Source organism: Gorilla gorilla, chromosome 5, assembly GCF_029281585.2.
Source record: "Gorilla gorilla gorilla isolate KB3781 chromosome 5, NHGRI_mGorGor1-v2.1_pri, whole genome shotgun sequence".
Taxonomy (NCBI): Eukaryota; Metazoa; Chordata; class Mammalia; order Primates; family Hominidae; genus Gorilla; species Gorilla gorilla.
The window spans coordinates 69,693,807-69,717,179 of record NC_073229.2 but is presented as its reverse complement, the minus strand read 5'-3'; the positions used below and the strand labels follow the sequence as shown (position 1 = coordinate 69,717,179).

The following is a 23,373-nucleotide window of genomic DNA, read 5'->3' as shown; positions in this document are numbered from 1 at the left end:
GTCCTTGACTATAGTTGCTGAGCCAACCAGGTCAGTTAGAGCATGGCACTATTTCCTTAAATAACAAGTAAAACTGTTATGATTCATGTGGCAGAGTACACTACCGTTCCCAGTTGTTTGCTCCTCTTTCTGTAAGAGGATTGTGTATGCTTCCACCCACTGTTAGGTGACTTTCAGTGCCTCCTTGTGGGTGGACCATACTTCCCGGCCCCTTTGCAAGAGCAGACTTAGCCTTATACTCGCTTTGGTCAGTGGAATGTGAGCAGAAATGGGGGACTGCATGGCCAAGTGAAGGTTTTAAGACCTGTTACGATGCTTTAGCCATTTCGTTTTCTTCCTGCCACTTGAGAATAGCCTGTCCCAGATAGGGGCAGTTCCTTCTGCTTAGAACCTGAACGAAGACGACATGGGGCAGTGCTGCAGCTGACCTACTGCTCTCATGTATGTGAGTGAGAAATAAGCCTTTGTCATAAGCCACTGAAATTTGCATTTGTAATTGCAGCATAGCCTAGTGAAAACTGACTGATACAGTTACTTAGCATGTACTGATGTCTCTCAACATGCAGTAGCCTGGTATCCCAAATCAAATACAGACAACCTCATTTAGTTGTTGAACCTCTTCCTGTCTCCCCAAACCCTCTACCCCATGAGCAGGGTTTAATTACAGTTCTACTTAGAATCCTCTTACAGATAGGTGGGGTGTTTAAGGATTCCCAGGAGAAAATAGATTAGGCTACAGGGTGTTCCACTCCAACTTTATTTGCTTTCTGATCATCTAATTCCACTTTGCAAAATGGACATTTTTTTTCCCTCTTGAGAGTCAGGAAATTACCAGGTATGCCAGGATAATCCTTAGTATCAACTGTAAAATATCAGTATAAAATAATGAGTAAGCATATTTCAGTGGGTGTTTATATGCTTTTGGTTGCATAGCATGAGCCAAAGGCAGATTAAAAAATGTGGGCTCCAGATAGTGACTCAGTCTCCAGAAAGCATAATGTCAGTTACACAATGATGTTTCTATATTGGCATCACAAAATAATCCACTTGTCATAGGATAATTGCTGTAGATGAGGGCATGGAGCTGTGCTGAGGAATCTGCCATTTTTCTCTATCCAGACTCTGTCTCATACCGACCACAGGCCCCAATCATTGTCTATCAAAAAACACGCCTGTGTCTCTTTTGGCTTACTATGAAAGGAAGCAAGATCTTTTCCTCAAGCATTTAAGTGTTGACTGTGGGCTACCCAGTGTGCTAGACACTGGGGATCAAATGTTGTGAGGTTAAAAATACCCCGTAACTCACTGGATAGAAATTCAAAATGCTTGCTATGTTGATTCTATGATCAACTTCCAAGGGGACCTTTTTACCTCCTATCTTCATCAGCAAGCACCTACATTGATTTTGTAGCCCAGGATCTATTCCCACGTCAGCCATGGTTTTCAAATGTTTGCTCTAGCTCAATGGCCTCTTAAGCCACCAACGCAATATGTTGCTTTTTACCAGTAAAAAAGTGCATCTGGGGAATAAGTTGGTGTATATTTGTGGTTCAGCCAGCCCGTAGATCGTCCAGAGGACCCCAGGCTTAGGAGGAATCCTCAGATTTGAGAGCCACTGTCCTGTATGATGCAGATAGCACAGCTCTTCCTGAAAATAGGAATTCAAATGAGGAAAAATGAAAACTCTCCTAATTATTTTATTCTGCCTCTTTCATTCCAAGCTCATCTAATTCTCATGCTCTATTGTGAAGAATCAAAGAAAGAACTCATAAATATACCTTTTGTGCCTGTATTTTAAATGTACGTTGTGCTTGTAAGCCTTTGTGGTTAAGCAAATGTCAAGAAAATCCCTAGTCCCATTGCTTACAGTCAATATGGGGCAGTTCAAGCAAAGTGTATGCCTCTAATATGGTTTGAAAATTCTGAAAGTTCAGAAAAAATGTTGCTACTCCAGCCGTCTGATGTTACTGGATATTGAGAATGAGACCTCCTCTCCCTCTGCTTTCCTCATTTCCATCTCCTCCTTCCTCTTTCTCCTCTCTCCCTCTCCTTTATTCTCCTTCTCCCTCCTCTCTCTCCATGCTTCCTCCCTTCCTCTTCTCCCTCTTTCTTCTTTATTCTCCTTCTCCCTCCTCTTTCTCTCTCCCCTTTTTCCTCCCTTCCTCTCCTCCCTCCCTCTCCTTTATTCTCCTTCTCCCTCCTCTCTCTCTCTCCCCCTTTTCCTATATTCCCAGATTAGGCCATTTTCAAAACTGGTTAAACATTCCCCAAAGCATTTAGGTCAGAGAATTGACTAGGATCTCACCTGAATCACAGAGCTTGCCCGTTGAACACAGGCAAAGATCAAGCCATTTCCTCTCTGATGTGATGCTGCAGCATCTCATGCATTTGAAAGAAATATTATGTAGAAAAGAGCTCAGCCATTTGGGTGACAGGGATTCCTTTCCTGATGTATCTGTCAGAGAATCGCAGCCCCACGTGCAGCTCATCAATTCTCTCCTGTCACTTCTCCCTCACCACCTGAGGTCTCAGACAGATTTCCCCTCCAGCGTGGTGGTATATCATGGCTAAAGTCATTTCATAATTTCACTGGCCTTTTGCCAGGGCCAGAGGTGGGTCTGGTGACACTGGGGCTTTAGGAAAAAGCTAATTTTCTTTCACCATCAAGTATGCAAAATAGTGAGCAACTTGATTCACTGTTTTGCACCCAGGAAGTCCCTAATGACCCAGCATTCACTCAGTTTCCCAGGATAACATAATGAGGAGATTCACCAACTTTGGCGCACAGAAGAGCCTTTTGGGGAGAGGTTTTTGTAAATCTAGATTTCTGGGCCTGGAAATGTACATGTGATGTGACTCAGGTGGCCTATTGACTATACTCAGAGAAACACTGGTTCTAGTGGTTAATCAAATTGGAATCAGAAATGGGCCCAGTTCTGCCACAGATCAGCTATCACCTTCAACAGATCTCTAAAAAATCAGAAAAACACAGTTCCCACTTCATAAACGTATTGCTCATGAAGTGTTCCAGAGTGTTGGGCACACAAAACACATATTACTTTTCTTGTCTATCTCTTTTCATCAGAGTAACAGAAGGGTTTTAACCTTGGAGATCATGTGGTAACAACATTCCCAGGCATCTTCTCTTCTCTTCCCACCACCCAGTCAACACCTTTAGATTTTAATCTCTCTTGGTGCAGCTGCTTCCCAGCTGTGGATAACCACCATTCCTGGGCGTGGTTACAAAAGGCTTCTTAGAAACTATTTGCATGGGTCCCAGTATAGTCTGAAGCAGGGCACTGCCCAGCGAATGAGGCCCTTGGCAGACATTTGGTTCCTAATATTCAGCAGCAATGCTGAATGGATTCTAATTTAACTCCAGCTCAGGTTATGTAGAATCACACAAATGGTCTGCATGTCAGTCCGATCACTTTCCTACCTTCTCCTTCCATCTCATTCTTTATTATTGCTCTTTGAAACCCTTCTGCTCCAGCTGATTTTTACTAGATTAAAATCGCTAAGCAAACAGGCTTTGGTGTTCAGCTGTCACAAGGCAAGATGGAGTTGAAAGCACGTTACATGTATTTCTTTGAATGTAGGAAAAGTCCCACACCCTTATACACTCACATATACACACAGCTGCACATATACACCCACACACAGCACGATCTTTTCTGTTTCTGTTTGTTTGAGAGTAGATGAGGACAGGTTCTGAGTTGCTGGTGGAGTTCAGATTGTTTAGTAACTTCTGTCAGCTGCTCACTTTGATGCGTTAATATGACTAAAGGGTCTCAGGATTCCTCCTGAGTGGCAGTCTGGGGTTTGGGTAGCTGTAGTCAATAAGGAAATTTCACTCTTGCCTTTTGCCTTCATCACTCTGTCTGCCAATCCAGGTTCACCACTCCAAACTGAGTGCCAATCACTTGTCACTTTTCAAGTGGGTTGCTGTCAGCCTGGGCAACTTAAATTTTTGACAATGTAATTACGGCTCTTGCTTCCACAGTGGGAATCTGAGCAGGATGGTGGAGCTTTTATTGATTGTTCAGCAGGGAAATTTATCAATGTCTCTCACTTCATTTCCAGTTTCTCTCTGAGAAATTTGGCTGACAGTTTCTTAGGAGAAAAACAGTCTCATGGCCTTGGCTGGACTTCTGTCTTTGTCCTTTTCAAGAAATTACAAGATATAGGCATTAAATATACATGGAAATTCCTGAGAAAAAGCAGTATGTGGGGCATGATTGAAGAAAGCACGAGTGCAATTGCAAGGAACATAAGAATTTGGTAGGAATAAATGAAAGCAGTGGTCTAAATAAGCAAGCTTAGATATGGTTTGTTTTCCTTCTGAAAATGCCAAGTATCTGCATGTAAATTCCATGGTTGCTGTGAGTACTGTGTAATATGCACTATTTTCATAGTTGCTAGAGTATCAAGCTGTCTTTAAGCATGGTATAAAGTGTGTGGAACAGGCACATGTGTGGGAGTGTGTTTCCGGTCAGTGGTTTTCACATTGTGCTCCACAAAATCCAAATGTTTCCTGGAGGGGATTTAGGGGTTCCCTAAACAATGAATATTGGAGGTCAAGTAATAAAGGTTTAAATTGCTCAAGTAATTGATTTATTGCTTTTATCTGTTATATATTTGTGTTCCAAGTAACAGTTTGTTAGAAGAAAGAGTTCCACTGTTAAAATTGTGATTAAAAAACTCTACTAGGTCATTCTTTTAGCTGTGGTGTATGGATCCTTTTGAGGTGTCCAGGGCCTCTCTGCATGATTCCTGTTTCCCCAAGACTGATTTAGCTCTGGGACATTTTCTATAAAGTCTGTTCTTTGATGTAGGGTGAAACTTTCTAGAGCCCATTTTCATGTCATAACAGTTCCTCTTATCCAACAATATATTTTTAAATCTCCACTCTCTCGTCACCTGATTAATAGTCTCCAGTGCTGTCTCCTCTTGCCCCTTTCCTTACCTATTTGTTCTAGACCAAGACTCCTCCCTTTTCTTCTGTCTCTCCTTCCCTTGAGCTAGATACAAACCAGAGCTATGACATGGCATTTTTATATGTAGCTTTATTACTCTGAAATTGTTTGGTTTTAGGGGACAGAAGCCCACTGGAAACAAACTTAGAACCAAGGATTTATGAATTCTTGTAATCAAAACGCAGGATGGAGAGAAAGACAATGGCCTTAGACGTGGCTGTCTTCAAGGGTCCGAATGTCCACAGGACTCACCCCTCAGTCCCTTACCCTGGCTGTCTCTGCATGTATTGACTTCACTCTCTCCTACTCCTTATTGCTGCCTTCTCTATGGTTATTGGGACTTCCTGATTTCATGTGGACTTTGATTTTCTACTACCAAAGAAAGGAACACTGTATTCTTTTCAAAAAATAACCAGGGGAGGCCTCCCAAAGTCCTGCTAGAGTTACTTAGTAGACTAAGGACTATACATGGTGCCCAGGGGGAAAGTGCACTGTGACTGTCCAAGCTCAAGCCACATTTTCACTTCTTTACCAACTGTCAAGGCCAGGAATGTAAGGCCATGTGAAGAGATCCAGCTCTGCCTTGACCAGGGAGGCCAGGGTGGTGTGGGATGTGTGTGTGTGTGTGTGTGTGTGTGTGTATGTGTGTGTGTGTGTATGACTGTGCATGCATGTGTATGTTTGGGTGTTTTTGTGCATGTATATTTTGAGAAGCTGTTCACCAAAAGAGGGGATGCCAACCAGATCCAGAAAGGAGAGATGCAGGGAAGACTTCTGGTTCAGCCTGAAATCTCAAGGTGACTGAAACTCATAGACAGAAATATTCAAATATAGTACGATACTGTTGTATAAACTCAATATGTAAAGTTAATGAGAGTTATTTAGGCTGCATTTAGGCTGAATAAAACAAGTGTGTGAGATCAGGCAAACAGAAATCCTCATTAAGTTACTAGTAAGGATCCCATCAAACAGGAGATATATATTATATATATATAAAATATGATAATATATAATATAATAATATATTATAATTATAATTATATATAAAAATTATAATTATATTATATATTTATATATATTATATTTATATATTATATTATGTTATATAATTATTATATAATTATATAATATATAATATAATAATTATATATATAATTATTATATAATTATATAATATATAATATAATAATTATATATATAATTATTATATATATATAATTTATATATATTTATATATATAAATTATATATAATTATATATATAAATTACATATAAATTATATATATAACTTATATATATAAATTACATATATATAATTTATATATAATTTATATATATAAATTACATATATATAATTTATATATAATTTATATATATAAATTACATATATAATTATATATATAAATTACATATATAATTATATATATGTAATTTATATATATAAATTACATATATATAATATATAAATTACATAATTATATATAATTATATATAATTATGTAATTATTATATATAAATTATAAATATATAATATAAATTATAATATATATAATAGTATATTATATAATATATAATATATATTTTATAGTTATATATAATATATAATATATATTATAATATATTATATATGCAATAATATATATGCAAAATAGGCTGCAATAATATATATATAATTCTATATTATATTATTGAAAACTTTTGCTGTGATTGAACCCCAAATTTTAAATCTGAATGTTACTCCCAATTTTAAAAGCTTTATCCCAAGGTCTTAGGAAATCTCATTTTCTAGTATATGCTATGGATTTTCTTCTTTCTTCCCATGAACTGTGGATTTCCTCAATATTGAAGAGGTTCTCTGCTTTCCCCTTGCATTTATCACCACAAAATATTACCTGTGATTTCATGGGAAACTTGAGCTGATGTGGTGTGTAAATTTGCCACAGGCCTGAGCAAATGCAACAGACACATTTTTAGGGATGTTTGGTAGATGCAAACCTTCCAGACAGAAGTCTGACTCAGAATAGATTTTATTTTTCTTTAGTCACTACCTTCATCTGTATTCTGATGGATCCTTTTTCTTGTCCTTTAAAAACACCTTGGTTACCAATAGCTTTCCAGTTGATTTCAGATATTGAAAATGCCAGTCCTGATTAATCTAGTTTAAAAACTCAGTCTCCTATTCATTTAATGTTACTTTCCTCACCCACAAAGCTTCAACTTGAGGCACTTGGGATGGTTGGGTCTGCTCCCTCACTCTTCCTCTAATCCTTCTTATTTCATATTGTCAGTATTGGGGCAGGTGGAAGAGGTAAGGTGAGAGGTTTAACAAGCTTAATACTTAACGGTGCACCTATATCCTCTGTTGGGTGTTGCTCTCTCTCTGAATAATAATTGCTGACTATTGAGTCTCCCTCCTAAGATGCCTGCATGAAATCACTGGAGTCTTGTAGGAGGCTTTTCCACTGCACAGTTTCTCAACGTGGAAGCCCCACCTGGGTTTTCAATCCGTTAGCATCCACCTTGGGGTTGGTCTTGGTGGAGTACTAGAAAGTTGGTTCAAGCCAAGCTATCTTCCCTACAATTCAGCTATCCAGAGGAAACTTACAAATCCACATGAAAGATGTTTCACTTATCACCCCTTGCTCTGCTCTGCTCTTTCTCTAATTGTTTCCCCTGCTTAGATAAGCATGAGCAGCTGAGCAAATAGGCTGCATATGCAGACATTCCACCTGGGAAAAGAAGCCAGTCTCCCCTTCTTACAGGTCACTCTGTGATTGATACTTATGCAGCCCTCTTTCTTTGCTTAATAAGAGAGAAGTAGTTTCACACCTCGCTCTATAGGAAGGAGAGGAAAGGCCAGGGTTAGCTCACCCAGGCTGATGGCTCATCCCCATCTCTCAGGATTTCTTTGAATCTCCTTGTTTTTGGTCATTCATAAATGATGGAGTGGACTCTGCTCCAGGGATGGCAAAAGTGGCAGAGTTAGATTAGCTTTCTTTAATAAGCCCCAAGGAGATGTTTTCTCCCTGTCTGTGGCTTCCCTGTAATGTGGGGTGCTTATCATCTCCTGATCCCATGCATGTGTCCTCCTGGTAGGTTCTAGAGGAGCAGAAGTCCCACCCAACAACCTGCTATGTATGTAAAAAGGGTGCCCTAGAGGGATGTGGGGTTGAAGGGGAGAGCCACTGTCATTTTGCGGTTGTTATTTGGCTTTGTTTTGTTGGTTTTTATTTAGGACTGGGAAGGAAGGAAGATTAAATAGAGGGGAAGAATGGAGAAAGGAGGATGAGGAAAATTAAAAAAGTATTTATTGCTTTTTCTACTCTTAAATTTAAATGAGCTTTAATTCAGTGTTGGGGTTCTGGTCAGCTGGCATGTTGTGGCAGATCGTAATTACACAGTTGAGTTAACATCAGCAAGCATGGTCCTGGCATACTTGGAACCCTAGCGTGGTAGGACAGCCAGTGACTGATGAGTGGTTCTCTCTTTTGAGCAGATGGAGACTGACCCTTGGCTCTATGTCCTCTAAAATATAACCAACACCACCAACAAAAAATAAGGTTTTTTTTCTGTTCTGTCTAACAATACTTCAAAAAAGTCTAAACACTGTATAACCATTCTATTTACAGTGGCAGATATGTGTCTGCTAAAATCTCATTGATCTGGACAAGAGTAACCTTGGAACAATCTTTAAGAAAGGGTTCCTTAAATTAATAGTATAAACCACACTTTAGGGGACTTGTTTAAACACATTTAAGTGAACATGCTGTTTTTAAGGTCTTTTAATTTTAGGTGTTTGCATGTAAATGTATACTGCTAATTAGAAATGAGTTCTAGCTATTCAATAATCCAAGTACAGCAGGAACCCCACTTAGAAACACATTGTAAGGTACTTCAAGTTTCTATATATACTTGAAAGTGTCGGCATTAGTCAGGTCTTTTTTTGGTTTCAAGTGACAGAAAACTCAATTCGAACAAAAAATAAGAGCACTTATTGCCTCATATAACTGAAAAGAAAAAACTTGAGGCGAAAAGAAAAAACTTGAGGCGCAGCTGAGTCCAGGTGCTCCAATGAAGTCATTAAGATTTTGTTTCTCTGCGACTCTTGGTTCTGCTTTCCCCTCAGTTGGCTTCATTTTCAGTCAAACTCTGCCCTCATGGAGGCAGAAATGGCAGTCCTGTGACTCCAGATGAAAGGGAATGCCTCTTTCCCAATGGCTGTTTAACCTCTGAGCAAGTTTCAACATTTCCCCATCACCGTTTGACATTGCTCCTTTGGTTTTCTTCTCCTTAGCTTTCAACATTATTTAATGTATTATGTAAGGTTTATTTTTCACATTTTTTGGTATTTATTTTATTACCTCTCCCAGAAGAATATATACATCATTACATCATGAGGGCAAGCACTTTACTTTTTTTTTTTTTAATCTGCATTGCCTAGAACAGTGCCTGGACTCATAATATGCTTTAAAAAATATTTGCTTGAATAAGTGAATGAAAAACTTGAGCAAAAGCCTCAGGATTAACTTTCGCCTCGTTTGAGTCATAAGCCATTCGAGAGAGAGAGAGAGATAAAGAGAGAGAGAGGAAGGGAGAGAGAAGGAGGGAGAGAAAAAGAGAGAGAAGCAGATAGAGAGTCCAAGTCCAAAGGCGTAAGAACCAGGAAGACCAATGGTGTAAGTTCTAGTCAGAAGGCCAGCAAGCTGGATATCCAAGAAGAACCTATGCTTCAGTCTAAGTTTGAAGACCAGATAAGACCAATGTCTCAGTTCAAGTTACTTCATACTCAGCCTTTTTGTTCTATTCAGGCCTTCAGCTGATTGGATAAGGCTCATCTACATTAAGGAAGGCAATCTTCTTTAGTCTACTGATTCAGATGTTAATTACATTAGAAATACCTACACACACACACACACACACACACACACACACACACACACACACGAAGAACAATTTACATTTAGCTAAAGTTGTGGGTACCCCATAGCCCAGTCAAGTTGATGCACAAAATTAACCATCACAGTCACCAAAGCAAACCTCATAACTGACTCTGTATCATATTTTAGACACACGAGGATTTCAAGCCTCTCATCTTGACACAAAGCTTCTCAAAGGAAAGTAACTAGCTCCAAGGTTCATCTCTTCCTTTCAAACTTTCTGTAGTTTCCATTTTCCTGCTAGGTTGTGAGGATGTTTGCTGGCGTTCTGCGTCTTCTCTAGATGAGCTTGACTTTGCTCCGTCATAGAGTACTCACTCACTCATCTTCCTCTGAGTAAGTATGAGGAGCCTGGGCTCTTGAAGTGGACTGCGTGGTCCAAATCCCATCTCTACCGTGAACTAGCTAGTGGACCTTAAAAAACTCCTCAGTGTTTCAGTTCCCACATCTATAAAACGGACATTATTTTAAGACATTTCTCATGATATTTGTTATGTGGTTTAAATGAAATAAAACATGTAATGTACTTATCACAATGGCAGGTGTTGAGCAAGTACTCAATAAATGTCAGTTATTATCATTGTTATTATTTGTTTACACTTTTGATTTGGTGAAGTTGTCCCATTATTAGTCTAAAGATGGGATGGTGTTTACTGTTTTCCAATAATCTCTCAGCTAGAAACCTGGTTGTCATTCTTGATACCTCCTTTATCATTCCTCTTATCATGTCCATCACTAAGTCTTGTTGATTTTAATTCTTAGATAACTTGTGAGCCCATATCCTTCTCTCTATCTCCATTACTGTCACCTTAGTTTATGGTACCTTCAACTTATGCCTGGATTATTGTGTAAGCTTTTAAACTTATTTTCTAGTTGCCACTTCTGTTCTTTCCAATTCATTCTTTGCCCTGGAGCCAAGTTGATCTTTTAAAAACACAAATCTGTTTATATTGTGCTGCTGCTCAAAACTCTTCAGTGGCTTTCCATTGTTTCTAAGGTAAAGTCCGAAATTTCTAGCATGGCTATTAGGCGCTATTTAGCTTCCTGCTGACACCTTCTGTCCTGTTTTTCAACTCTCCCCCTTGGCCACCCTCATGCTTCAGTAGTAATCTTCTTTTAGGTTACTAAATGGTTAATGTGGTGTAGATTTTCATTTTTTGCATTTGTGAGTACCACAAGAAACTCAACTTTGTTAAGTAAATGGAAAGCTACATAGGCAGAAGCTTGTGATTTTTCCTTCAAAGAGAATTCTTCCATATGCATCATCAAAGCAATACTATTAATAGTATTGCTTTCAGCCTGGTCATGGAAAAAGAGTATCATTGAATTGGGTATTATATTTGGTATTTGTCAAAATTGGATTTTACCTAGATCCTGGCACTTTATAATTTTCAAAGCTGCTTCCCATTCTTTACTCTCATTTAACTCTCACAACCACCCTGTGAAGCCTGAAAGACTGGGATCGTTACTTTCATTTTAGAGATGATGAAACTGGGGCCTGCAAGGGGATGTAACTAAAACTCATTCCATTTTCTTCATGGACTTAAGACACACATGGCCTCGCTTCTATTTTGTGTACACATAGCTGGTATTTACTTGTGGCAGAAAGGCAGAATAAACTTCTTTCTGAAACAGTCTCCTCAATTTTAACTTTTTCAGCCTATTTTGAGATCCCAATTGGGGCTTTCTGGCTTATAGCTCTCTTTGTAAAATTCTTGATAGAGGTACAAAGAACCGGTTTCTTTCACACGTTATTTATCTTTTAGTACTTCTATGGAGTTTTCCAATCTTTGTGATGGCAAATCTACAAAATTTTCTCTTATGGTTTCTGCCTTTGATTTTATGTTTATCAACTCTTTTCTGTACAAAGACTATATAAAAATTTACCTACTTGTTTTTTGGTACTTTTATTGTTGTTTTTTTTTTCTTTTTTTTTCACATTTGTGTCTGTCTTTAACTAGGGTCAGCAAACTATGAGCCATGGACCAAATCTGGTCCATTCCTTGCTTTTATACACAAAATTTTATTGAGGCACAGCCACACCCATTTGTGTAGGTATTATCTATGGCTGCTTTGCACTATAAGGGCAAAGTTCAGTCATTATGACAGAGACCACATGGTCTGCAAACCCCAAACTCTTTATTATCTCCCTGTTCTTTTTACAGAAAAAGTTACCAGACCCTTATTTTAATCAGTCTAGAATTGATTCTGATATAGTTTGTCAGTTATCTATTTTTTTTCAAATGAATAGCCAATTTTCACAGCGCTATTTATTCAACCATAGGCTAAAAAATGACACCCATGTATGTCCATGTCCTAATCCTTGGAACCCATGAACGTTACCTTAAAAATTTGGCAAAACGGGGTTGGGTTCCAAGATGGCTGAATAGGAACAACTCCAGTCTACAGCTCCCAGCATGAGCAACGCAGAAGATGGGTGATTTCTGCATTTCCAACTGAGCTACTGGGTTCATCTCAATGGGACTTGTTGGACAGTGGGTGCAGCCCATGGAGTGTGAGCCAAAGCAGGGTGGGGCATTGCCTCACCAGGGAAGTGCAGGGTGTTGTGGAATTCCCTTTCCTAGCCAAGGGAAGCCATGACAGATGGTACCTGGAAAATCAGGACACTCCCACCCTAGTGCTGCACTTTTCCAATGGTCTTAGAAAATGGCACACCAGGAGATTATATCCCGTGTATGGCTCGGAGGGTCCCATGCCCATGGATCCTTGCTCACTGCTAGCACAGCTGTCCGAGATCAAACGCAAGGAGGCAGTGAGGCTTGGGGAGGGGCATCCGCCATTGCTGAGGCTTGAGTAGGTAAGCAAAGTGGCCAGGAAACTCGAACTGAGTGGAGCCCACCGCAGCTCAGCTAGGCCTGCCTGCCTCTGTAGACTCTACTTCTCTGGGCAGGGCATAGCTGAACAAAAGGCAGCAGAAACTTCTGCAGACTTAAATGTCCCTGTCTGACAGCTTTGAAGAGAGTAGTGGTTCTCCCAGCACAGCGTTTGAAATCTGAGAATGGACAGACTCAAGTGGGTCCCTGACCCTGAGTAGCCTAAATGGGAGACACTTCCCAGTAGGGGCTGGCTGACACCTCATACAGCTGGGTGCCCCTCTGAGATGAAGCTTCCAGAAGAAGGATCAGGCAGCAACATTTGCTGTTCTGCAATATTTGCTGTTCTTCAGCCTCTGCTGGTGATACCCAGGCAAACAGGGTCTGGAGTGGACCTCCAGCAAACTCCAATAGACCTGCAGCTGAGGGTCCTGACTGATAGAAGGAAAACTAACAAACAGAAAGGAACAGCGTCAACATCAACAAAAAAGACATCCACACCAAAACCCCATCTGTTGGTCACCATCATCAAAGACCAAAGGTAGATAAAACCACAAAGATGGGGAGAAACCAGAGCAGAAAAGCTGAAAATTCTAAAAATCAGAGTGCCTCTTCTCCTCCAAAAGATCGCAGCTCCTTGCCAGCAATAGAACAAAGCTGGATGGAGAATGACTTTGATGAGTTGACAGAAGTAGGCTTCAGAAGATCGGTAATAACAAACCTCTCCAAGCTAAAGGAGGATGTTCGAATCCCTCACAAAGAAGCTAAAAACCTTGAAAAAAGATTAGATGAATGGCTAACTAGAATAAACAGCATAGAGAAGACCTTAGATGACCTGATGGAGCTGAAAACCATGGCATGAGAACTATGTGATGCATGCACAAGCTTCAGTAGCCGATTTAATCAAGTGGAAGAAAGGGTATCAGTGATTGAAGATGAAACGAATGATATGAAGTGAGAAGAGAAGTTTAGAGAAAAAAGAGTTAAAAGAAATGAACAAAGCCTCCAAGAAATATGGGACTATGTGAAAAGACCAAATCTACGTCTGATTGGTGTACCTGAAAGTGACGGGGAGAAGGGAACCAAGTTGGAAAACACTCTTCAGGATATTATCCAGGAGAATTTCCCCAACCTAGCAAGGCAGGCCAACATTCAAATTCAGGAAATACAGAGAACGCCACAAAGATACTCCTTGAGAAGAGCAACCCCAAGACACATAATTGTCAGATTCACCAAAGTTGAAATGAAGGAAAAAATGTTAAGGGCAGCCAGAGGGAAAGGTCTGGTTACCCACAAAGGGAAGCCCATCAGACTAACAACAGATCTTTATAGCACTAAATTATAATTTATCGCACTAATTGCCCACAAGAGAAAGCAGGAAAGACCTAAAATTGATACTCTAACATCACAATTAAAAGAACTAGAGAAGCAACAGCAAACACATTCAAAAGCTAGCAGAAGGCAAGAAATCACTAAGATCAGAGCAAAACTGAAGGAGATAGAGACACAAAAAACCCTTCAGAAAATCAATGAATCCAGGAGCTGGTTTTTTGAAAGATTAACAAAACTGATAGACCACTGGCAAGACTAATAAAGAAGAAAAGAGAGAAGAATCAAATAGACACAATAAAAAATGATAAAGGGGATACCACCACCTATCCCACAGAAATATAAACAACCATCAGAGAATACTATAAACACCTCTACGTGAATAAAATGGAAAATATAGAAGAAATGGATAAATTCCTGGACACATACACCCTCCCAAGACTAAACCAGGAAGAAGTTGAATCCCTGAATAGACCAATAACAGGATCTGAAATTGAGGCAATAATTAATAGCCTACCAACCAAAAAAAGTCCAGGACCAGACGGATTCACAGCCGAATTCTACCAGAGGTACAAAGAGGAGCTGATACCATTCCTTCTGAAACTATTCCAATCAATAGAAAAAGAGGGAATCCTCCCTAACTCATTTTATGAGGCCAGCATCATTCTGATACCAAAGCCTGGCAGAGACACAACCAAAAAAGAGAATTTTAGACCAATATCCCTGATGAACATTGATGCAAAAATCCTCAATAAAATACTGGCAAACCAAATCCAGCAGCACATCAAAAAGCTTATCCACCATGATCAAGTGGGCTTCATCCCTGGGATGCAAGGCTGGTTCAATATACGCAAATCAATAAATGTAATCCAGCATATAAACTGAACCAAAGACAAAAACCGCATGATTATCTCAATAGATGCAGAAAAGGCCTTCGACAAAATTCAACAGCCCTTCATCTAAAAACTCTGAGTAAACTAGGTATTGACGGGATGTATGTCAAACTAATAAGAGCTATCTATGACAAACCCTCAGCCAATATCATACTGAATGGGCAGAAACCAGAAGCATTCCCTTTGAAAAGTGGCACAAGACAGGGATGCCCTCTCTCACCACTCCTATTCAACATAGTGTTGGAAGTTCTGGCCCTGGCCATCAGGCAGGATAAAGAAATAAAGGGTATTCAATTAGGAAAAGAGGAAGTCAAATTGTCCCTGTTTGCAAATGACATGACTGTATATTTAGAAAACCCAATCCTCTCAGCCCAGAATCTCCTTAAGCTGATAAGCAACTTCAGCAAAATCTCAGGATACAAAATCAGTGTGCAAAATCACAAGCATTCTTATACATCAACAACAGACAAAGAACCAAATCATGAGTGAACTCCCATTCACAATTGCTTCAAAGAGAATAAAATACCTAGGAATCCAACTTACAAGGGATGTGAAGGACCTCTTCAAGGAGAACTACAAACCACTGCTCAAGGAAATCAAAGAGGACACAAACAAATGGAAGAACATTCCATGCTCATGGATAGGAAGAATCAATATCGTGAAAATGGCCATACTGCCCAAGGTAAGTTATAGATTCAATGCCATCCCCATCAAGCTACCAATGACTTTCTTCACAGAATTGGAAAAAACTACTTTAAAGTTCACGTGGAACCAAAAAAGAGCCTGCATTGCCAAGACAATCCTAAGCCAAAAGAACAAAGCTGGAGGCATCACGCTACCTGACTTCAAACTATATTACAAGGCAACAGTAACCAAAACAGCATGGTGCTGGTACCAAAACAGAGATATAGATCAATGGAACAGAACAGAGCCCTCAGAAATAATACCACGCATCTACAACCATCTGATCTTTGACAAACCTGAGAGAAACAAGCAATGGGGAAAGGATTCCCTATTTAATAAATGGTGCTGGGAAAACTGGCTAGCCATATGTAGAAAGCTGAAATTGGATCCCTTCCTTACACCTGATACAAAAATTAATTCAAGTTGGATTAAAGTCTTAAATGTTAGACCTAAAACCATAAAAACCCTAGAAAAAAACCTAGGCAATACCATTCAGGACGTAGGCATGGGCAAGGATTTCATGACTAAAACATCAAAAGCAATGGCAACAGAAGCCCAAATTGACAAATGGGATCTAATTAAACTAAAGAGCTTCTGCATAGCAAAAGAAACTATCATAAGAGTGAACAGGCAACCTACAGAATGGGAGAAAATATTTGCAATCTATCCATCTGGCAAAGGGCTAATTTCCAGAATCTACAAGGAACTTAAACAAATTTACAAGAAAAAACAACCCCATCAAAAAGTGGGTGAAGGATATGAATAGACGCTTCTCAAAGGAAGATATTTATGCGATCAACAAACATATGAATAAAAGCTCATCATTACTGGTCAATGTACCATCTCACACCGGTGAGAATGGTGATCATTAAAAAGTCAGGAAATAACAGATGCTGGAGTGGATGTGTAGAAATAGAAACACTTTTGCACTGGAAGACAGTGTGGTGATTCCTCAAGGATCAGGAACCAGAAATACCATTTGACCCAGCAATCCCGTTACTGGGTATATACCCAAAGGATTATAAATCATTCAACCATAAAGACACATGCACACGTATGTTTATTGAATCACTGTTCACAATAGCAAAGACTTGGAACCAACCCAAATGCCCATCAATGATAGACTGGATAAAGAAAATGTGGCACATCTATACTGTGGAATACTATGCAGCCATAAAAAAGGATGAATTCATGTCCTTTGCAGGGACATGGATGAAGCTGGAAACCATCATTCTCAGCAAATTAACACAAGACAGAAAATCAAACACATGTTCTCACTCATAAGCAGGAGTTGAACAATGACAACACATGGACACAGGGAGGGCAACATCACACAGCAGGGCCTGTTAGTGGGTGGGGGGCAAGGGGAAAGAGAGCATTAGGAGAAATACCTAATGTAGATGATGGGTTGATGGGTGCAGCAAACCACCATGGCACGTGTATACCTATGTAACAAACCTGCACGTTCTGCGCATGTATCCCAGAACTTAAAAATAAATATATAAAAATAAATAACAAATATATATATGTTTATATTTGTTTTTATAACTATTTCAAATACAACTTGAGGACTTTAAAACAGGTCAACAAAGTCCTGCATTATTTTGCCCAGTCCTCTTCATTTGCTCCAAAGGTCTGATATCTAGTTCCTAGAGTAACACATCAGGCTCTCTGTTTCCCTACTGGCTGGCTCTTGTTTGTCTCAGGATTTGACTAATTTTCCCCAACATACAGTAAGTCCATTTTCTCACTAAGGATTTTCTTCTCTTAGTTTGATATGTGTACTATGGGCTTAAAACAGTTTCACAACAGTATCATTTCTTAGATTTCATCCCAAATATTCATTCAGTGGTTTCCAAATAATTTTTAGGATAAACTCTAAGTGCTATGGGAGGGCCTGTGAGTCATTTCTGGATGGGTCCTGCTCACCTCTTCAGAATGAAGGGACAGTCACTAGGTGCCTATACCTTCTGTATACCTGTACTCTGGCCATGCCACATATGTAGCAGTTATTCGAATGTCCCCCACCATCTTACACATCATTGTCGTTGCCTAGGGTACGCTTCCCATTTTGTCATCTGGCACACTTTGGCTTGTCCTTCAAGACCCAGCTCAGGTATCACCTCTTCTGGGAAGCATTCCTGGAAAGGACCACTCCCTTGGTGTGATTGCAGTGCTCCATGTCTGTACACCCCTGAGTGTCACTGCACCTTGCACAGTGCACTTGTGATTTTTGTCTATTTCTTGTACTGATCATGGGCCTGGAGGAAAGGGACTCTGTTCTTTGTGTTTGTCTTCCTAGTGCTTGACAAATGTTCATCCACATACAAGACAGCATCTAATGTTTTGCTATGGATGATGGTGATGTTGCATCCAGAAATAAGGGGGAAATAATTTGTATATATTTGAGGACAATATTTCTAGTTTTTTTTGTAAGTTCCTTTATTCTGATGCAAACATTATTTTAATAAATTATCCTTTTCTTTCTCCTTTCTCTCTCTCTCTCTCTCTCTCTCCCCCTCTCTCCCTCTCTCCCTCCCCCACCCTAAATGATTTTGAAAGGCCTTGGCAGTTATTCTTAGAATAAAGATTTAAGTCCTACAAAGTAAACAAACAGAGGACAATTAGTGATTTTAGTGTGTTAACCCACAAAGATTATTTTCTTTTTCTCCATGCCCATTTAGTAAGAATGGTGCTCTGAGCCTGTGTAATTATGGATGAATGACATTGAAATGCTTGAACAATAATTTGTAGGAAATACAATTATGAGTAGAAGTCATTAGTGGGAGTAAATGAGTAGTTTGTTGGTTAACAGGTCAACATGGAAAGCCCAAAGTGATTAAACATAGTATTAAATTACAAGTTAAAAGTATAGTCCTTTTTCATTTAGCATATTCATAAATTATTGAGCTTTTTATACGTAATTTTATGTGTTTTTTGATTTGTGGTACGGAAAGGAAGGGAGCTACCCAACCTGGGTTTCAATAGTTCTATGAACAGAAATGACTCAGATGTAAAATGTGTGCAATGCCTTCTTCATCAGAGAAGTCAGTTGGTCCACCTTGTATGACATTTAAATAACATTTATGAAGTAATGAGTATAATTTTTTGAACATCAAAGCTAATTGGGTACAGTTAATTTACAGCTATTTCCAGAGGCTACAAATTCCATTTACTTATCTAGTTCTCTGGTCTCAGATTCAGAAGAACTAGTTTCAGAACTTTGTGCTGATATCTATTACCATATAATCTTGTCCTTGAAGAATCATAGTTTCCTATCTGTACAATCTGTTAAAATAAATAACAAAAATAAAAAACCAAAGATTTCTTACTTGACAATGAAACTAGTTTGCATAGGTTGGGGTTATTCTAAGTTTTCAATAAATGTTTGTATTTTTTTCTGCTTTTTGCATATGGAATATTATATACTCACTTGGGTATATATCTGATGGGAGTTTACAAGTGATTGCCCAGAAGGCAATACTTAAAATAGCTCATTTAAACCACTATGAATTGAATGTTAATTATGCGTCCAGTGCTGTGTTAGGAATTGTGCCATATATAAAGGAGACATGAGGCAGTGGCACAGCAGTCATGGTGCCACCTGTAAGGTGGAGAGAAAAGACACATGCACTTCAGTAATTTCAGGATGATTTAGTGCTGAGATACATGGGACTGACTATTGTTTATGTAATTGAAGTCTCCCCAGGCTTCCCTGAGCCTGCTCAACCTGTGGATATTTCAATAGTGATAAAAATTTTACTGTCTGAGGCCCCCAACTCTCACAAAACCTTCTCCCCTTTTTAGCAGTTCTGCTTGCTTGTTCTACGTGTTCTCACAATGTGTTTTCTGTGAGTTCATCTGTCTGCCTTAGTCACCATGAGGCATCTTTCGTGTTCTTTTCCTCCTACTTTGGCTTCTTGGTCATTGTTCTCCATTTAGGAAGGTAGTAGGGGCTGCCTCATCCCTGCATCTACTGCTGGTACCTGCCATGAGAGTACTGAACACATGGGTTTGAGGGTGTGGGCTTTCATTTAAAACCCCAAGATGTGGGAGTGTACTGTGTCCCATGATGAGATGTGGCAACTGTCTCTGCATGCTGCTCAGAGTCCCATCTGATCAACTGGACACCAAGACATTGGGGTGCTTGTTTCTCTGTCTCATTTGTGATTTTATGCATTCAGGATGTATTTATGGAACACTTACATGCTAGACACTGTGAAAGGCATTGATGTTGTGACGGTGAACGAACATAGGTATGGTGTTTGCTGTTATGTTTAGTGGGGGAGACAAATTCTAAGTACAGAAATAGAGGCCAAATTGCAGTTGTGTTAAGTGTGAGAAAGGAGACAGCCATGGTGATATGACAGATTATATACAGGGTTTGCCTACTCAGCAAGTCTTGGAGCCTTCTCTCAGGATTAAGTTCTAAAGAATGCAGCAGAGTGAGTTGGTGAGAGAATCTCAGGTGGAGCAGCATCAGGTGACAAAGCCATCTGGAGGGTTCCTCCAAATTATTCCCTCAGGTTCAGTCATAGGTCCTTGTGGTCAAGAGAGAGGGCCTATATCTGAGATTGACCCCATATCTTCTCTGTCATCTTCTTTTCTCTCATCTGTTTCTTTGTGCAAACTTCCTCCCCCACACAAAGCAGCTCAAATAAATGGCCCACAAGCTACCCAGACATACTTGGGAATGCCTAAATCCCAGATGTACACACAGATTTTGCTGAAGGAACGATGTCACTGATCACTACAAGGTTTGTAGGAGGAAGTGAAGATGAAGTATATTCTGAAATTCATTGAAAAGATCAGGCTTGAGTTGTGCTTTAAAAGGATAGATGAAGAGAAAGAAGCAAGGACATGAGTGGAAAGGACAAAATTGACAAAAGATTAGAGGCAGGACGATCCTGTTAAATGAGAAGAGGTAAAGAGACTGGGCTTCTTGGAACAGAATTTATTAAGAAATCAGAGACCATAAAGTAGGGTCACATTATGGAGAGTCTTTGAAGTCAAGCAGGAAATTTGAGACTTTGTTACTGAGTATTGCAGGAAAATACTGCAGGTTAATGGACAAAGAAGGGATGTAATTGAAATAACTTAGCACAAAATTTGTTTATAAAAAGAACATAAGGAGGAATACTTAAAGGAATAAAAGCTGTTTGAAAGAGGGTCTAGCTCAGATAATTATTACAATAATTTCAAGATGGTAGTAGCTCATCTAAATGTCAATATCTACTATGTAGCTAGAAATATGAGGCCAACACTCATTAAACATCCAGGCTTGATGTTTTAACCATACACACAGAGGTGTTATTTTTGCAATGAGAGTGCATAAGTTATAAGCTAGTTTTACTGCTTTCTAGAGGCTCTGTCAATATTTACAAAGATGTAACTTTTTTGTTAATAGTTTAAAAATGTACTTCAAAGATTATCTGTGAATTTTTTCATCCATTCAGAGTTGACCATTATTTATAGGAGTAACTAGCTGAGCTAGACCTTTGTGGTCTCTACTCTTGGTTCTGCCATGCGTAGCTTGCATGTTGATAGTCACATAGCAGGTATTTGTTGCATATTAATTGAGAATTGTGAATACTGATCACAGAGTCTGACGGCATTTTGTCTTGGATAAACATTTTTCTGTGCTTAGTAGAGATTTTTCTATGTAGACATTCAAGAATGGGTTATAAAAATTCACATATATATGCATATACATATAAATAAATTTTATTTCATTTTATTGTTTCCAAGGGTTAAGATATACAAACAAGAAATAAAGTTAAAATTATTTTCTTTTGGGATGATTTATGTCTTAATTTTCACCTGCCTTATAATTAGAAATTTTGAACTCTGTACATTTTTTTAAGACAAAATTATTGCCCAAGTAAACTTCAGAAATTACAATATTAACCCAGAGACCTTTCTAAACCTAGAACATTATTGGTACAAGTGCTTATGCACAGAGAGACAAATAAATAAAGAGGAAAGTTTAAAATAATTTGAAAATGATTTATTGTCGGCCACCTCTGTAGTTAGAGATTCAAGTATTATTACTTTACTTTAGTACAACAAGGGAGGACAGTAACTTGCTGCGGGCTAAAGGTAAATTATCATCCATTGCAAAAGAGGAAGGAAATGTACTACAGAAAGAGGAAGGAGTAGGGAGTAAGCCATGTGTTTTCTGAAGTATTCAGATAATGCCTTGAAAAAATCTGTGCCTTGACCCTTGCTGGAAAAGACCAGAATAAACTGTGAGACAGATGACCTTCTTGAATCTTTGATAATTAGAGATTAGCATGCTGGTATGGGGATGGTCAGGCGGGTATGCTGGAGTGTAATACAAACAAAGTTATCTTGAACCACAAGTTCCCCTTCTTCAACTGCATTTAGCAGTCCTATGTTACATAGGTCTAGTTTTTAGAGTTTGAAGGGATCATTTAATACACCAAGACTTATGACAACTCTAAGAGATAATTTTTGTTTTCCCCTCTATTTTTGTTATTTGTGAAGTCTTCATATTGGAAATTAGTTATGGAGGTCTACATCAGAAAGTCTAATATTAACCACTTGTTTTTTCTTGGAATAAAAAAGAGGTGGCAAAATTTCATCCTCAAACAGTGTGACACAGAAAAGGAAGAGAAAGGACTAACATACCCTTAGGGTCTATTATGTGGTAAGATCCAAGCTAGATGTTTCATAGATACTATTTCATTGAATCTTTCCAAAACCCTATGATGGAAGACCCTGCTACTTCTGTTTTTAACTGAGGAAACTGAAGCCCATTCATCGAGTTTATTACCCTAAAGAATAGGGTTAGAATATGACAAGATCGTGATTCAAATATAAGTGTAATCTGACCACAATTCTTGTGCTTTTTACACGTTGCTATTCTGTAGTCTGGCTTACTTTTATTGACTTCTTTTTATAGATAAAAAGAAAACCAAGGTCAAACAAAATAAAACAAAACTAATATAAAAAAATTAGTGCTTACCTATCCTGAAGCTTGCTTTTCCAGGTCTTATTTTATGGGATTCTTTGGCTAAATAACATCGCATTTATTAATGATTAAATTAATCACGTTTTGATTAATGATTAAATTATCTGGACAACTTTTCCTCGGGCTGCTTTAGGTTCACTACCAGAAGTAATTGTCACCCGTCTTAGAGCAACTGCCCATGCCCTAGACACAGTGTTGGCTTTAGAAGATGCTGTGGACTGGCACCCTGGGGATGAAGTTGTCATCATCAGTGGAACAGGTGTTAAAGGTGCCAAACCGATGGAAGAGATTGTCACTGTGGAAACTGTGCAGGATACAGACCTCTATCTTAAGTCACCTTTGAGGTACTGAGTGTCAGCTTGGCTAAGTTGACATGGAAGAAGATGAGATCTTAACTGTGTTGGGGTCTGGACATTTGTATTGGGGTCTTTCAATGATATATTTCTTCTGCTTAAATAATGGTAGACATTTTGACAAGAAAATTAAAAAGCATGAAATGTTTTGAAGATTTAGACTTTGTAAGTTAGTTTGTCTTGTCTCTAGAACTTCTGTCTTACACAAATGATTGGGGCAATGATCAGCATAGTTTCTAATTTTCATGTACTTGTGTCTATAGTTCACTATTTGGTATTGAGTTTCTAAAGAAACATGAATAGATCCCCAAAGGAAGAATTATGTTAATCTAGTGGCTTATTATTCCTAGTAAGATTTGGAGTGATGTCCTCA

General features: G+C 38.8%; 1 protein-coding gene across 1 annotated transcript in view; it reads left to right on the top strand.

The window, feature by feature from the left end:
• Nucleotides 1-23,373, top strand: part of PKHD1 (PKHD1 ciliary IPT domain containing fibrocystin/polyductin) — a 460,859-nt gene that overhangs the window by 153,007 nt on the left and 284,479 nt on the right. Inside the window, exon 37 of the mRNA XM_031012474.3 lies at nucleotides 22,781-22,991. Coding sequence (XP_030868334.2) covers nucleotides 22,781-22,991 — 211 coding nt within the window. The remainder of the gene's footprint in view (nucleotides 1-22,780; nucleotides 22,992-23,373) is intronic.